Source organism: Gallus gallus, chromosome 2 (assembly GCF_016699485.2).
Source record: "Gallus gallus isolate bGalGal1 chromosome 2, bGalGal1.mat.broiler.GRCg7b, whole genome shotgun sequence".
Taxonomy (NCBI): domain Eukaryota; kingdom Metazoa; phylum Chordata; class Aves; order Galliformes; family Phasianidae; genus Gallus; species Gallus gallus.
In genome coordinates this window covers 19,695,589-19,711,210 of record NC_052533.1, presented here as the reverse complement: position 1 = coordinate 19,711,210, position 15,622 = coordinate 19,695,589, and the positions used below count along the sequence as shown (strand labels likewise).

Sequence of the window (15,622 nt, the reverse complement as noted above, 5' to 3'; positions counted from 1 at the left end):
TCGAAGGGGCGTAGGGCGCCAAGGCACCTCGGCAGCCGCCCCGGGTCCCTCCGCCTTTGTCCCAGCGCCGCCACCGCGGCCCCCTCCCTCCGCCCCTCCCCGGGCCCGACGCGGCCATTGGCGACGGACGGGGCGGGGCGGCGCGGCGCGGCGCGGGGCGGCGGCGCCCCATAAGAGGGGCCCCGGGGTGGGGACGCCGCTCTTCTTCGCCCGCCGCGCTCCGAGCCCCGCTCCGCTCCCGGATTACAAAGCCGCTCCGTTCCTCGCCGCCATGAGCTTCACCAGCAGCAAGAACTCCTCGTACCGCCGCATGTTCGGCGGGGGCAGCCGGCCCAGCAGCGGCACCCGCTACATCACGTCCAGCACCCGCTATTCCCTGGGCAGCGCCCTGCGGCCCAGCAGCGCCCGCTACGTGTCCGCCTCGCCCGGCGGCGTGTACGCCACCAAGGCGACGTCGGTGCGGCTGCGGAGCAGCATGCCGCCCATGCGGATGCACGACGCCGTGGACTTCACCCTGGCGGACGCCATCAACACGGAGTTCAAGGCGAACCGCACCAACGAGAAGGTAGAGCTGCAGGAGCTCAACGACCGCTTCGCCAACTACATCGACAAGGTGCGCTTCCTGGAGCAGCAGAACAAGATCCTGCTGGCCGAGCTGGAGCAGCTCAAGGGCAAAGGCACGTCCCGCTTGGGCGACCTGTACGAGGAGGAGATGCGGGAGCTGCGGCGGCAGGTGGACCAGCTGACCAACGACAAGGCCCGCGTCGAGGTGGAGCGCGACAACCTGGCCGACGACATCATGCGCCTGCGGGAGAAGTGAGTGCGGGGCCGGCGCGGGGCCGGGGCCGGGAGCGGGGCGGGCACCCACCCCTCCCTCACCTCACCTCACCTCACCCGCGTGTCGCTGCTTGCAGGTTGCAGGAGGAGATGCTGCAGCGGGAGGAGGCCGAGAGCACCCTGCAGTCCTTCCGACAGGTGGGCGCGGCCGCCGCGGGGCGGTGGGGGCGGAAGGTCGGGGCGGGGCTGGGCTGGGGGCTGGCTCTGCCCGCACAAAGGGCGCTCGGCGCAGCCTCTTGTTCTCCCCGTTGTTTTCTTTAGGGGGGTGCCGCAGTCCGGGGGGGAGGGTGAGGCTATTGTCCCGCTTTATCCCGGTCTGGCCGGCTCCACAAAAGCGCTCCGACGTGGAATCGCTTTCTGATCCAATAGTTGTGAAAAGGCGCAGCCATCTGCGCGCCGGGCTGAAGGGTATTAATGGTTTCTATGGGATTCACAGAGGAATGCAGATCCAGGCATTATGGCCGGTGTGGTGGCAGCAGATTGAAATAATGGATCCCTTTGTGTCGGAGGGGAGGGTTCCGTGGGCTGCATTCCTACCAAATGCGTAATGGTGGGGGCATATTCCTGGGGGAGACTGTGTGAAATACAGAACTCCTTCTGGATGAGCCACGTCGGTCTGCGCTCTCAGAAGACTGTCCCACATTTGAAGTATTTCCTATCAGTGGTGTCTGCCGATCGGAAGCAGACAATGGGCTCCTTGGGATGAGCTCGCAGCAGCTGTCTGCGTCCCCTTGACGTGCATTAAAAATGTAGAATTTAATCCTATATAAGCAAAGATGTGAATGTAAGAAACAGTGCACTGGAGATGAGTGTGTAGGAAGCTGCGGTGTCACACAGATGAACCAAAGCCGATGTGACAGCCAAAACCAACTGTGAAGCCTGTGAAAAGTTGTGAGCTCAAGTTCTGATTTGTGCAAAAACAGCTCTCGGCTTGGATTGAGGGCTGTTTGGACTAGCAGATGTTTAGGAATGTGCCTTCTCAAAACAAGATAACTTCCTGAAAACTGCTGGTGTGAAACAACACTGCTGTCACTCCTCTGAGCTGGAAGCAGCTGCCCTGTATCTCCAGACAGCTGGGCGCAGGCTGACCGTCCCATAGAGCTCTCCATAGGCAGTAGGTGTCACCATGCAGGAAGTCGTCATTTGAATTTTAGCATTTCCCTAGTGGTCTTAGTGAGACAGTGTGGGAGCAGACACATGGCAGGGTCTGGGAATGAGGTGTCCACTGACGTTCTGGGGGCTGAGGCTTGAAATAGCAGCTCCAGGTACTGCCTTTAACCTGTGCTGCTGTGTTACCAGGGCTGAGCCGATCCAAGTAGTTGCCAAGTCAGTGCAGATGCATTTCCCTTTTTTTTGTTTTAAATTACTAGAGTTCAAGCACAAGCTCCTTTGACTTAAAGCTAGTTTAATCATGCGTGCTTCTCTGGTGCGCTTCAAGGCATGTCTTCCTGTCCCTCCAACCGATGAAGCTTTCTGAAGGCTGTGGGCTATTATGTGAGCTGTGCTGTGCGTGCCTCACATTCATTGTCTGCTTCCCTGCCCTGTCGCTCAGCCTCCAGCTGCTCTGCCCATGCACTGCGCCCACGTAACCTCTCAGCTTTACATGTAAAAACTGCAGATCATTGTCTACATTGACTTGTTGCACAAACAGTACGTGCTGCTGAGTTTGGTTTAACAAAAGTATACCCATTTTCCCCTGCCACAGAAGAGCAGCTTTAACATGCAGATTTTGAACAGAAAGTATGCTTGAGAGCTGCTGAATTTTTTCCTCTAAACAAGAGATGCCAAGTGACTTTCCTCGTATGCTGTGGGGTGTCCTACATCAAATAAGCCTAGGGATTTGGTGACTACATTGTGCAACAAGAGGCATCATAATTAGGGAGAAAGTTATGTACTGCAGCTTTGTCAGATGTTCTGACAGCAGGGAACAGATCTGAGCCCATGACAAGGCGAACAGCTCAGCTCCTGGCTAATGACGGGTTTCCTGAAATAAACAAGGATGTTCAGCCATTAAGGAATCTCTCCAGATAAAATCAATACATAGTCCAATTACTCATATGTGGGACTTAAACCTTGCTTGCTCAGGCTATTAATAGTTTTTTCATTTACATGGCTCTAGGGCGTGCAGAATAAGTGCACTTAGTGAAAATACAGTCAAATACACATTACCTACTGAACAAGCCTCCAGTTTAAGATGCTTTCTGTATATTAGAATTTGTTACAACTTCTGTAGCTCTTTGGCTCTGGGAAAAAAAAAATCCCTGTTAGTATTGAGACTTGTGTAAAATCCACTGGAAAGTCTTTGGATTTGTCGGTAGTCATGTAAACATGTTAGGTCATGGTTATGTAATTTCCTTCTAGAATGGTCTTTGAGTTTTTTGGGAGGAGAACAAATGCGTTAAGGAATTTTTTTCTCTGAACTGGAAAACAGAGCCAAGATGAACCGTGGTGTAACTGGAGTTGATAGGAAACTTTCATAACACATCAAAGGGGCATTCTGCTGGATAAAGAACACTGGAGAATTCTTCTGGTACAAAAAAACTTAATCCCTGAATAGGAGTAATCCAAAGGATGGCTTCCTGGTAGTGTAAAGAAAACTTTTCCTGTTTCAAAGGTGCTGTAATAGTAAGCACTTCTGATTAGGAATGTTTATGTTCTGGACAAAATACAGAATGGCTGTAATGCAGGTTGTGAAAACAGGATGCTTATGTTAATACCATAGGAACATAACCATGCAGCCAATGTGAAAGGATCAGTCTTCCCCTTTATTAAGTGCTTTACTTGCATCTTTAAAATGTAAGAAGTTACTGATCCATGGTTAATTGTCAGTTATTTTTTGAACAAATTGATACTGCTTCCATGTAACATCCATGGCATACCATCTCTTATGCCTTAAATGAACTTTTGCTGTTGATTAAGACTATCTCTGTCTAGCAAAGGGTGGAGTATTTGCCAGCTAATGTGAGGGTGCAGACAGCAGTGACTGACTCCATTTGTGTTTGTGCTCATACCTTTTCCTCCAGGGACATCTGTCAGACTGCTTGGGGTAGTCTGTGGTCCTTATGCATACATTCCTAGATTTAACAGTGTGCTTTCAAGTTGTGGAGCCAAGGGGCTCTGTGGTTCATCACTGAGGAGTCCATAGGAGATGAACAAAAGATTAAGTCCACTCATGTGGGTTGCACTTTTAAGCCCCACTGGAAAAGGTAGAATTCTGCAAATTGAAATGTTAACTCCATGTTTTCAGTATTGTTGAGCTAGAAGAGCTTAGCACTGTCTTGTAAACTAAGTATGTGCTTTTGTCTTTGAGCAGGATTTATACCTGCCATGATATGTGCTCTTGGTCATGGTCAGCAATACTGTAGCAAAGATGACATTTTCATATGCTGCATAACTCACAAAATTGTGATAAAGCAGCATATGATGATCTCTGAGGCTGGGGTAGGAAGAAGCAAAAATAAGATTGCTAATTGTTCTTTTCTCTCTGATCAGGATGTTGACAATGCCTCTCTGGCACGCCTTGATCTTGAGCGCAAAGTTGAGTCCCTGCAAGAAGAAATTGTCTTCTTGAAGAAGCTTCATGATGAGGTAAGCTGAATAATGAGGTCTGTGTCTGGGCACCGTCAGTCAAGTCAACAAGTAAATTGTCTCTGGTTCTGGCCCCGAGTCCTAACCTGTGCATTTTCTGCATAGTGTTGTTTATTAACTCCAAGTGTCTACTTCTCTCTAAGGAAATCCGGGAACTGCAGGCTCAACTCCAGGAACAGCACATCCAAATCGATATGGATGTTTCTAAGCCTGATCTTACTGCTGCCCTGCGCGATGTTCGTCAACAATATGAAAGCGTTGCTGCTAAGAATCTTCAGGAAGCTGAAGAGTGGTACAAGTCCAAAGTAAGTACAATGCGTTTTAGGATTATGCAGATGCAGTAGGCATTCACATGAATTTTAGGTAACAGCTTTGCTGTGTTCCTTCAGTACTGAATGTTAGCACAGCCACAGAGTAGGGTAGTCTTCAAACTATCAGTCAGGGAAGAATACAGTTGGAAAAGTCATTTGTGCCCTAAGTGCAGCATCAGACTAATGGGCTCATTTCCTGTTCTTCCCTATTCTTGTAGCTGGAGGCAGTTCTTAAGTATATACTTAAGAAAGGAATGAACAAATGCATTAAAGGATCTGAAACAAAACAATCAGATAGGAAAGGTTCAGTGTAACGTTCATGTTTAAATATTTCAAGCGCTAGAACTTCCCTGTAATGGCTTCAGTTGCCTCCAAATCCTGGGTCTAGAAGTAGTCCATTACACCATTTTTGTGAAGTGTTATGCTAACCAATCTGGGTGTTTCCACAGTTTGCAGATCTCTCCGAAGCTGCTAATAGGAACAATGATGCCCTGCGCCAGGCCAAACAAGAAGCTAATGAATATCGCAGACAGATTCAGTCTCTCACCTGTGAAGTTGATGCCCTTAAAGGAAGTGTAAGTAGACGTTCTTCCTGATTCAGCTTTTTAAGCACTATGCTGTAGTTTAGGGGATGTGTGTGGCTGCAGCTCATCTCCCACAGAAGACAGCAGCGCACCCACCCTTCCTGAAAAAGACTCTCTGGGCTCCATTTGTCTGCATGCACTTTGTAGTGCACTGCTCAGATTGCTACACTGGACTGGTCTTTCTCAAGGTGTAAACAATACAGAATGAGCTATACGAAGTGGAAAAGTGCAGATCTTGCACTTTCTAGAATACAGTTGCCTGAAAGGCTGGCTTGAAATGGAAGTAACTGTATAGTACTCTTGTAGATTCCCTCACCAAGTACTGTCTGCATGCTGACTTGTACTGTATGTGTTTGGCTTACTGTGGGGGTTTGCTTTGCTGTCTGGTAGAATAAATGTGAAACATGTCTCATCAGACACCAGAATAACACACCTAGACTTTGCAAGGGGAGGATAAGGAGATGATAAAATGGGGACATATTTGAGCATGTTCAGAAAGGACACTGTCATTCAACTTCCCTTTGTGTTTTTTTCTTAAGTTATGAAGGGTCTTGACATTAGAAAGAGTGGCTGAACTGTAGTTAAATTTGACTTTATTCTCTCCTAGAATGAATCCCTGGAGCGCCAGATGCGTGAAATGGAGGAGAATTTTGCTGTTGAAGCTGCTAACTACCAGGACACTATTGGCCGCCTGCAGGATGAGATTCAGAACATGAAGGAAGAAATGGCTCGCCATCTTCGTGAGTACCAGGACCTGCTGAATGTAAAGATGGCTCTTGATATTGAGATTGCTACCTACAGAAAACTGCTGGAGGGAGAAGAGAGCAGGTAAAAATCACATGCAGGCACCTACCTTCTAGCAGTTACTGTTTAGAGATTACTTACCATTGTCTGACTTGATCTATTTCTTCTTTTCCTTCAGGATTAACATGCCTATTCCAACCTTTGCTTCTTTGAACCTGAGAGGTAAGCTGTTTCATTTGGGCCTGTGTAAGCAGCTGTTTTTAATCTTTAGCAAAAAGGTCATGGATAGTTCCTTTTGCTGTAGTATTTGAACTGGTGTAAATGCAGTTGTGTAAGAATGACTTTCATATACACAACTGCAGTATTTGCAGTTACTTAATTTTGGATGAGAGGTGGTACTTTGTTCCTGGGTGTACACGTAAGGGAGTATCAATACATAACAAGTGACTTGGATTTCTGTTGAAGCTGCTTTAAGAGGAATAAGAAGAAAATAAGCAAAGCTAGTTTATAATTCATTATCATGCAAAAGAGAAGAGGACTTCTTTGTATACAAAACTGGGATTCTGAAAGTAGATACTGACATTCCTCAGTTCTTTGAGGAGGCACTTCATCTAGACTCTTGGTAACAATACATTTTCTTCTGCAGAAACCAACATTGAGTCTCAGCCAATTGTTGACACTCACTCGAAGAGGACACTTCTAATTAAGACCGTGGAAACTAGAGATGGACAGGTTGGTGGTTACTTTGATTTTTTTTCGTTCTATCTCAGCTGGTTACTTTGCCCAGTGCTGTAGTCTGGGCCACTCATTGGTGCAGCCTGTATATGGTAGACAGCGTCTGGCAGTCCAAGCTGCATGGCTGAATGTGCTGATGTAGCAAATGTACTTCTGTGGAATAGACCTCAAAACAGATCTGAGAACAGCTTGAGTGGCTGACAGCCCGTGTTTAGAGGAGACTTTAGGTTCAGTTGAGTTGCAAGTCCTCAAGATTTCTCCCATTGCATAAGAAAAATGTTGCAGGAGAAGCGTTTATTAGGGGCAGGATAGTGTATTTGTACTAAATTGAAGTTTAGATGGTTAAGCGTGTGCAGCTACCATTTAAACTTCTCATTCATAGGCAAATGCTGATATCTTTGTTCACATCTGTGCTACTATTTGTTTCAGTTCTAACTCTTTATAACAACTGTCTTAAGCTTAATGCAAGTGTCTGTTTTTCAACAGGTTATTAATGAAACTTCCCAGCATCACGATGACTTGGAGTAAAGCTGAAGTGAAGATGCAAACTTAATGCAGGAGAAATTCTTACCAGCAAGGTTTTAAAAAGTTCATGTCTTAAAGGAAGAAACAGCTTTCAAGTGCCTTTCTCCAGTTTTTCCATGAGCGCAAGATTATTATGCTAGGAAATAGGTCTTAGATCTTGCAAACTGACTCTCCCTGAAGGATTAGAGTTTACAATGGAGTCTAGTTTACAAATAGCAATATCTTGTGCTGCAATACTGTTTTTAAGTATCTGAATTTAATAAAACTGCTTTTTCCAGCACAGTATGAGCAACCTGTCGCTACTTCAATAAATCTTTGGAAAATGGCTCTTGATGTGTTCTAATTTAACTTCATGACTTTCTGCAAAGCCATAACTTAATGCTGGAATTACTATACGGTTGACAACTCCAGTACTGATTGTGTGGAATATTGTTTTCAGATTAACTAGACAAATTGTCTTCCCATCTACTGCTTAGGTTTTGGAACCAATTAAAATGGACTATAACTGGCAGATGCATAATGTATTGATACTTATCAGTTGAATAAAATGATACTTCAAGCTAATAAAAATTAATCTTGCTTTCATATATCAGTTTTCCAGTTGATGAGCTAAGAGTACTCCAAATACTTTGGAGCTAGGCTGTATAGAATGTGGTAGATAAATAAGTGAAACGTGTAGCTCATGCACACCCTTATCTGAGACAGCACCTTTGCAAAATTAACAGCTGACTTGATGTACTGACTTCATTTTCCAGGAAAGATTAGTTCCCAAAGGCTTGTCTGTATTACAGAAGCTAAAATGAAGGCTTCAGCTGAAGTGGTGGTTTACAGAGATATTTAGAGGGAAAACAAGGTTACAGCACAAGTAGGGAAAGCTGTTTTCATCAGCTCTTTCTGAACACTTTTCTAATAGAAAGGAGAGCCTCACTGATCTGTGTTTTCTGCTGAATATCAGCCTCAGTGCAGCAGAATGGGGACAACTCCCATCTGGACTGACAGAGCCTTCTGAGAGAAGGGAGAGGTTTCAGTTCTCTGCAAATGGTATTAGCAGAAAATTTCTTCTCTTTCGCAAAGCAAGACACTTTTCAAGTTAATATAGTTAAGCTACAAAAGGAACTTTTGTTCTGCTTTACTTCTTCTGTAAGTCTTTCTGTAAGCATTCAGTAAGATCTCATTTGTGGGATAAGTAAATGAGGATTGGAATTGTTCAATAAGTATGAATTACATTCATTCCTTTTTCAAGGTGAAGGTACAAAGGTTAAGTTCAGTGTTGTGCAGATGCTTTCATAAGTGTGTGGGAGCTCATCTTTATGAAAGATTACACAGGCAAAAAAAAACTTTTTTTTCCACTGCAATTAATTAGTTCTTCCCTTTGTTTCAGTGCGTGAAGTAGGAGTCCACATTCTTATGCCATTGGCTGCAGCACCCAGCCAAGATCTATGCAGTAACCAAGATGCTAAAGGGGCAGTTAGTCAGGGACAGCCTGGTGAGCAGGATACTCTCCTTGAAAAGTGGGAGTGAACATAACATCTCATGCTGTAGAGGTTACAGACACAAAGCTTTTTATGTTACATACAACTACAGCTTGGAGATGCCCTTTGAGATAGTGGTAGCCCTGGGCACATATAGCAGCTCATTGTGAGTGCTTAACTGACACGAGTGCCTGCAACCTTTAAGGATAAGAGTGCAGTAAGGCACTTCCATCCTGCCCACAGCAGCTTTGGGCACTGAAGAGCTCATTTCTGCTGAAGCACTGAGCAGTGGCACTGCTGGGCAGGAGGAGCAGTCTCTGCCCGGAGACAGCAGGGACCCGTGGCACATGCTGCTGGACACACCTGAGTCACGAGAGCCTTTCAGATGCTGCTTCTCTCCCTGCCACCAGTTGCCCAGCTCAGTTCTTTCTGTCGCCCTTGTTACCAACAAGATAAAAGTAGTGACAGCATCAAGCCTGACAGCGAAGCAAAGGAGTTATTCCTGGCTCTTTTGCGTTCAGGGTTACTCACAGCCCAGAGAAATATGCAATAGAGCTTTCAATCCTGCAAATAAATAGAGAAGTAAGTAAAAATAAAATTTGATTACCAAGGGGATAGGAAGCCTGCAGTCTGTGCAAGCACAGTGTTCTCACAGCAGAAAGGAGAGCATGTGGTGACTATGTAAACTTTGATTAGATTGGGACATGCTGGGCTTACACTCATATACAACTGCTGTAAGCATCTTAGTGCTGAGCCAGCAGCTAACAGCCCTGTGTTCTCATCCCTAGTGACCTCACTATGGCTGTGGGTCACCCTGCTGCAGCTGTGCACAGACCCTGTAATGAGCCTTGGGATGCTGCTCCCACAGCTGAGCAGCAGCACGGACAAGCAGATTTTCCTCCCCTTGCGGAGGTGAATGGAAGTCACCAGGTCATTGTGTGATAAGTAACAGCAGTTACTGCTGAAGGCAACGTGGCTTTTTTTTTTTTTTTTGGTAAATGTTGATATCTAACAAGAATTACTGATACAGTGCCCTTTCCAGTTAACCAGGGCGGAACTGATTCTGCCTGTCACTTCTGTTGCATTATGAAACCCTACACAGCGTCTAACTCCACCCTGTGAGGTGTACTCAGTAAATAATATTAATCCTCCAGATAATCTTGATAATCATGAGTCCCTGTACTTGATTTATTTTGCTTGATGTGGCTAAGAGCTTCTTGCCTTGTCTTCCCCTTCCCTTATCTTGCTGTTAGCAGAGACACCATTCCAAGCCTGTGGGAACACAACTAACACACATAAGCATGGCAGAGGGCTACTGAGAAGGAGTGGTCAGTTAGTGACACAGATGGGCATCCCATGCAGTGGGGCACCTGTAGCTCCAGGCTCTTCATGCAAAGCCACAAAAGCAGCCAAGGAACCAAGATCTTCATAGAACTGTTTATTGGAGACTGCTCCTCCTGCTGTTGTGAGAGTTCCACCAAGGGGTCTCTATACCAGACATGGTACCCAATTCTGACCATGATTAGAGTAGTTACAGGGCTAATACTCAGAGTCCTAAGTAAGGGTCATAAAATAGGATTCTTTGAGTTGGAATGGGCCCTTAAAAGCCACCTAGTCTAACTCCGCTACAATAAGCAGGGACACCTACAGCTAGATCAGGTACACAGAGCCCCATCCAGCCTGACCTTGAATGTTTCCAAGGACCAGGCTTCCATCAACTCTCTGGGCAACCCATTCCAGTGCTTCATCATTCTTACTAACAAACGTCTTCCTTATATCCAATCTAAGTCTCCCCTCCTTTAGTTTGAAACCATTTCCGCTTGTCCTCTCACAGCAGACCCTCCTAAAGAGTCTGTCCCCTTCCCTCTTACAGCCTCATTTTAGATACTAAAAGGCCACTCAGATCTCCTCAGAGCCTCCTCTTCTCCAGGCTGCACAGCCCCAGCTCTCCCAGCCTGTCCTCATACAGGAGGTGCTCCATCCCTTGGATCATTTTTGTGTCCCTTCTCTGGATGCGTTCCAACAGGTCCACATCTCTCCTGTGCTGAGGACTCCACACCCAGATGTGGTACTCCAGATGAGGTCTCACAGCACAGGGGTTGCTTATGCCAGCTGGTGTGAAGAGAGATGCCCAGGAGTGTGAACCCCACATTCAGAGAGTGAATATGGCCAAGTGGCTGGATAGAGGAGCTCACTGATGCCCTAGTGGCAGGTAAACATCAGACATTTTAATTGCAAATCAATTTACAAGGGAAAGGAAGAGAAGCCTGAATATTATTGAAATCTCTAAAGTCATTTGCATATAATTAACTGTTTAAACAGACATTTGCTTGAGTGCAGTCATGCATGCAGAATTAGGAGGTGCCAAAAATAAAAATCACATTTTGAATCTCCACTTGGCCCTTTTGTGTTCATGCAGAATACTACAGATTTCAGCTGCAAACTCATGGACTTCGTCTCACACAGTGCACATACCACATCTCGCTTCAGCAAGTGTTAACATCCACCTCACAGGGCTTCTGATGGCCCTGTTCCAAACATAAGACCATGTGCAACAACCACCAAAGCCACTCCTGGGGTCCTGCCTACTCCACGAAGAGCCCACACATGAAAGCTGGTTTTGAGCTTTGGTCCACAGAAGCCAAACTCACTGCCTCAGAAAAGGGCAAGTCCATAGGAGCCCAATCTCTGTACAATGGTGTGTAATAGTTTCCACACAAACTCCCCAGCCTGACATTTTCTATCTCTTTTTTCAGAGACGTATTGCAGCTGTCTCCCTGTGGTGGCTTACATGAACTGCAGCCTGTGAAAGTGCTCCTGTCTGATGGATCCTTACGTCAAGTACACTGTACAGGATTGTACAGTAACAAATGGAAGTGATATGGTTCTGAAGATGTCTCAGATTTGGTAGACACCAAACAAAATCACTTCCAGAATAGAGATCGTGGAGGATTGACTCCAACCAGCAGCCAAGCACCTAAAGATGCTTTTCCCCCCCCTCATATCCAGTGGGAAAAAATAGGAAGAGCAAAAGGGAGGATTGTGGGCTGAGATAAAGACAACTCAATAGGTGAAGGAAAGAGGAAAAAATATGAGCAAGGCAGAGGAAATCATACAGCGCCACCACAGACAGGCTGGTGGTCAGCCAGTCTCTGTACAAGGGGCAGCTTAGAAGACAAAAGCCTTTCTACTCTCTTTATCTCAGTTTTTATTGCTGGGCATAAAATGACAGAATCACCAAGGCTAGAAAAGACCTCCAAGGTCATTCAGTGTGACCATCCACATATCACCAATACTTCCCACTAAACCATGCTCCTCAGTACAACATCTGAACGTTTCTTGAACACCTCCAGGGACAGTGACTCAACCACCTCCTCCCAGGGCAGCCCGTTCCAGTGCCTGACCATGTGCCAGAAGTTGTTTTTCCCTAACATCCCATCTGAATGCAACTTGAGGCCGTTCCCTCCAGTCCTACCACTGATCACGTGGGAGAAGAGGCTGACCCCAGCTGACTACAACCTTCCTTCAGAAAGTTGTAGAGAGCAATAAGGTCTCCCCTGAGCCTCTTCTTCTCCAGACTAGACAATCCCAGCTCCCTCAGCTGCTCCTCATTAGGCTTATGCTTCAGACCCATCACCAGCTTTGTTGTCCTTCTCTGAACACACTCCAGGGCCTCAACGTCTTCCTTGTAGTGAGGAGCCCATAACTGAACACTATTCAAGATGTGATCTCACCAGGGCTGAGTATAGAGGGATGATCATTTCCTTGCTCCTGCTGGCAGAACTGTTTCTGATACAAGCCAGAATGCCATTAGCCTTCTTGGCCAGCTAGGCAGATTGCCAGGCCATGTTCAGCTGAGTGTCAAACAGCAACCCCAGGTTTGTTTCCTCTACAGTCTTCCAGCCACTCTGCCCCAAGCCTGTAGCATTGCATGGCGTTGTTGTGGCCAAAGCATAGGCAGTTCTTGTTGAACTTCATCCCATTGGCCTCAGCCCAGCTATCCAGATTGCTCTATAGGGCCTTCCTACCCCTTGGAAGATCAACACTTCCTGCTAAATTGGTGTCATCTGCAAACTTACTGAGCACGTACTCAATGCTCTCATCCAGGCCATCAATAAAGATCTTGCACAGAACAGACCAATACCATCCCCTGGGGAACACCACTCGTGACCAATCACCAGCTGGATTTAACTCCATTCATCACCACTTTCTGGGCCCAGACAGATCTTTACCCAGCAAAGAGTGTACCTGCCCAAGCCATGGACTGCCAGCTACTCCAGGAGAATACTGTGGGAGACAGTGTCAGAGGCTTTGTTGAAGTCAAGGTAGATTACATCAACAGCCTTTTCCTCATCCTCCAGATGCGTCACTCAATCATAGAAGGAGATCATCTAGGTCAAGCAGGACCTGCCTTTCACGAACCCATGCTGGCTAGGACTGATCCCCCAGCTGTCCCACACATGCCGTGTGATCTCCATCAAGATTATCTGCTCTATAATCTTTTCCAGCATGATGCTGTACAATAAGGGATATCCTTGGGCCCATTTGGATCAGTTGTCTCAACTGTGACCCTGCCCAGCATTTTTCCTCTGAGCTTTCCCCTCTCCAGGCTGAACAGTCCTAGCTATCATGGTCTCTTCTGCTGTGTCAGATGCTTCAGGTCATTCTGCTGGACTTGCTCTGGTATGACCATGCCTCTCTTGCAGTGGGGAGCCCAGAGCTGGACAAAGCACTGCCGATGGGCCTCACCAGGGCTGGGTAAAGGTGACTGTGCTCCTCAAAGTGTAGCTTCACTGTGGAATTACACTGACTGGTCATGGAAAGGATCCATACGTGGGAGTGACCTGGCAGATGGGAGGGTAGGTAAAGGCAGGAGCTCTGCTGTAACTTATGAACAGACATAATGGGTCAGATCAACTACCCAACTAGTCTGCTCAAGTGCTTGCTGAAAGCACTGGCTTAAGAAACAGGACCCCAATTCCTAAAATAACCTTCATTTTTGGTAATTTTTTAAGCCAGAGCCTTCATCCAGATCATTCTGAAACTTGTCTCATCTATTTTGAAACATTCAATATTCTTTTCTTCTAACATCCTGTATCTTATAATTTGACAGCGAAACAACAACAAAAAAGCTTTTGATGATTCTGTCCTCACTTTCTGATCATTTTGTTGACTTTCCAGTAGTTTTTGTGTTATGAAACATAGTAAACATTCATTTTGCATTCAATCCTTCCATGCCAACCCTTATTTGGCAGGCTTCACCAGCAGGTCCCTGAGGCATCTCTGCATGCTTCTACTGTTCATACCATCTTGTCATCTAGGAGCTCTCATTTAAGAACCCTAAAATCCTCATCACTGTTTGTATTTTAGTTTTGCTGTAATCTATTTAAAACATATGACCAAGATAACAAACACTCTGCAAGACACGTGCATTGGAGCAATACAGAGTGACATAAAGGGAACTCCTGCTTTGTGCTCAGTTATTTTAAGGTAAGTAAAAATATCCCATCTAGAGTTTTGATGATTGCTCAGTACTGTGCTGACATTTTCAGGAAGTTATTCACATTGACTTGAAGTTCTATTTCCTAAGGACTAATAGCTAATTCAGAACTCCAGCTACATAGTTATTTTTTTTCCCCCATGCTTTGGGGTCACTGACATTAAATTTACATCTGCTGTTTGATCGCCCAGTCAGCAAGCCAACTGCAATATCCTTCTGCAACTTTGAGCTTGGCATTAATACTGACTGTGCTTAATAAATTTGCAAGAACAGAAAACTCTGTTAACTTACTATTCATTCTTTGCTAGGTCACCAAGGAATATACTGAATGGTAAAATCTAAACTGCAAATACTTGTGGGAGCACATTGACAACTTCCCTCTACAGTGAAGGCCATCTGTTATTGTAATGCTATAATGTGATGGAAAGAACAGCAATGACAGCAGAGCAGCAGAGCAGCAAAATCCTAGGCTACAGCAAATGAAGACTTGCTCAAATACAACAGGCACAGAAACAAAGGAAAAAAAGCTACTTACCCTTAGAAGGCCTCAGGTACACAAGGATCTCCAGCAAGATACCCTTACCTGCACTGCCAACCCTTAAATGAGGTCTGCGAAGGGGTGGATCCTGGCTGCACCCCTTCCATCACTCAGGAGAATTGCATGCACCTGAACTCTGGACTGGCCCTGCCTTCCCACCAGGTGCTCAATCACTGGTTCAAGCATTTCCACTACAATTATTTATGTCTTTTTTCCCACTTTCTGACTTGAAGTAGAGAGGATCTTCTCCTGTTATTCCTTAGAATTCTGCAAAAACTTCTGACAAAACTTTTCATTAGTCTCACCCTTACCCACAAAATCACAGAGCCATAGACTATCCCTGAGTTGGAAGGGACCCACAAGAATCACTGAGTCCAACCCCTGGCTTCACACAGGACCACCCCAAATCCAAACCCAGAGACTGAGAGTGCTGTCCAGACGCCCCTTCAACTCTAGCCCTTGAGGCTGCTCCCGCTGCCCTGGGCAGCCCGTTCCATGCCCCTGCCCACCCTCTGGTGCAGACCCTTTCCCTCAACCCCAGCTGCCCCCCCCCTGGCACAGCTCCATGCCACTCCCTCAGGCCCTGTCCCTGTCACAGGGAGCAGAGCTCAGCGCTGCTCCTCCACTCCCTGTGAGGAACTGCAGCCATCCGTGTGGCCTCCCCTCAGTTCCTCTGTTCTGAACTAAGCAAACCCAGGGACCTCCGCTGCCCCTCATATTGACCTTTAGATCCTTCAGCACTTTCGTAGGCCTTCTTCGGCCACTCTCTAATAGTTTTAAATCCTTTC

General features: G+C 46.2%; 2 protein-coding genes, 1 long non-coding RNA gene and 1 other non-coding gene across 5 annotated transcripts in view; 2 read left to right on the top strand and 2 right to left on the bottom strand.

Moving 5' to 3' along the window:
* Positions 1–977, bottom strand: part of TRDMT1 (tRNA aspartic acid methyltransferase 1) — a 43,512-nt gene extending 42,535 nt beyond the window's left edge. For both annotated transcript variants that reach the window (XM_046921970.1, XM_040680943.2), the window contains exon 1: positions 890–977. The gene's annotated coding sequence lies outside the window, so the exon portion shown is untranslated. The remainder of the gene's footprint in view (positions 1–889) is intronic.
* VIM (vimentin) lies at positions 199–7,911 on the top strand. The gene is made up of 9 exons (NM_001048076.3): positions 199–816; positions 915–975; positions 4,330–4,425; positions 4,569–4,730; positions 5,186–5,311; positions 5,928–6,148; positions 6,243–6,286; positions 6,711–6,796; positions 7,286–7,911. The coding sequence occupies exons 1-9, from the start codon at positions 272–274 to the stop codon at positions 7,325–7,327; spliced, it is 1,383 nt and encodes a 460-aa protein (NP_001041541.2). The 5' UTR covers positions 199–271; the 3' UTR covers positions 7,328–7,911.
* Positions 1,789–1,849, top strand: MIR1661 (microRNA 1661). The gene has a single exon (NR_035154.1). It is a non-coding gene; the product is annotated as a microRNA 1661 (primary transcript).
* On the bottom strand, positions 7,431–15,012 carry LOC124417728. The gene is made up of 2 exons (XR_006937418.1): positions 14,832–15,012; positions 7,431–9,360 (listed from the first exon to the last, which is right to left on the bottom strand). It is a non-coding gene; the product is annotated as an uncharacterized LOC124417728 (long non-coding RNA).
* Between the last annotated feature and the right edge of the window lie 610 nt (positions 15,013–15,622).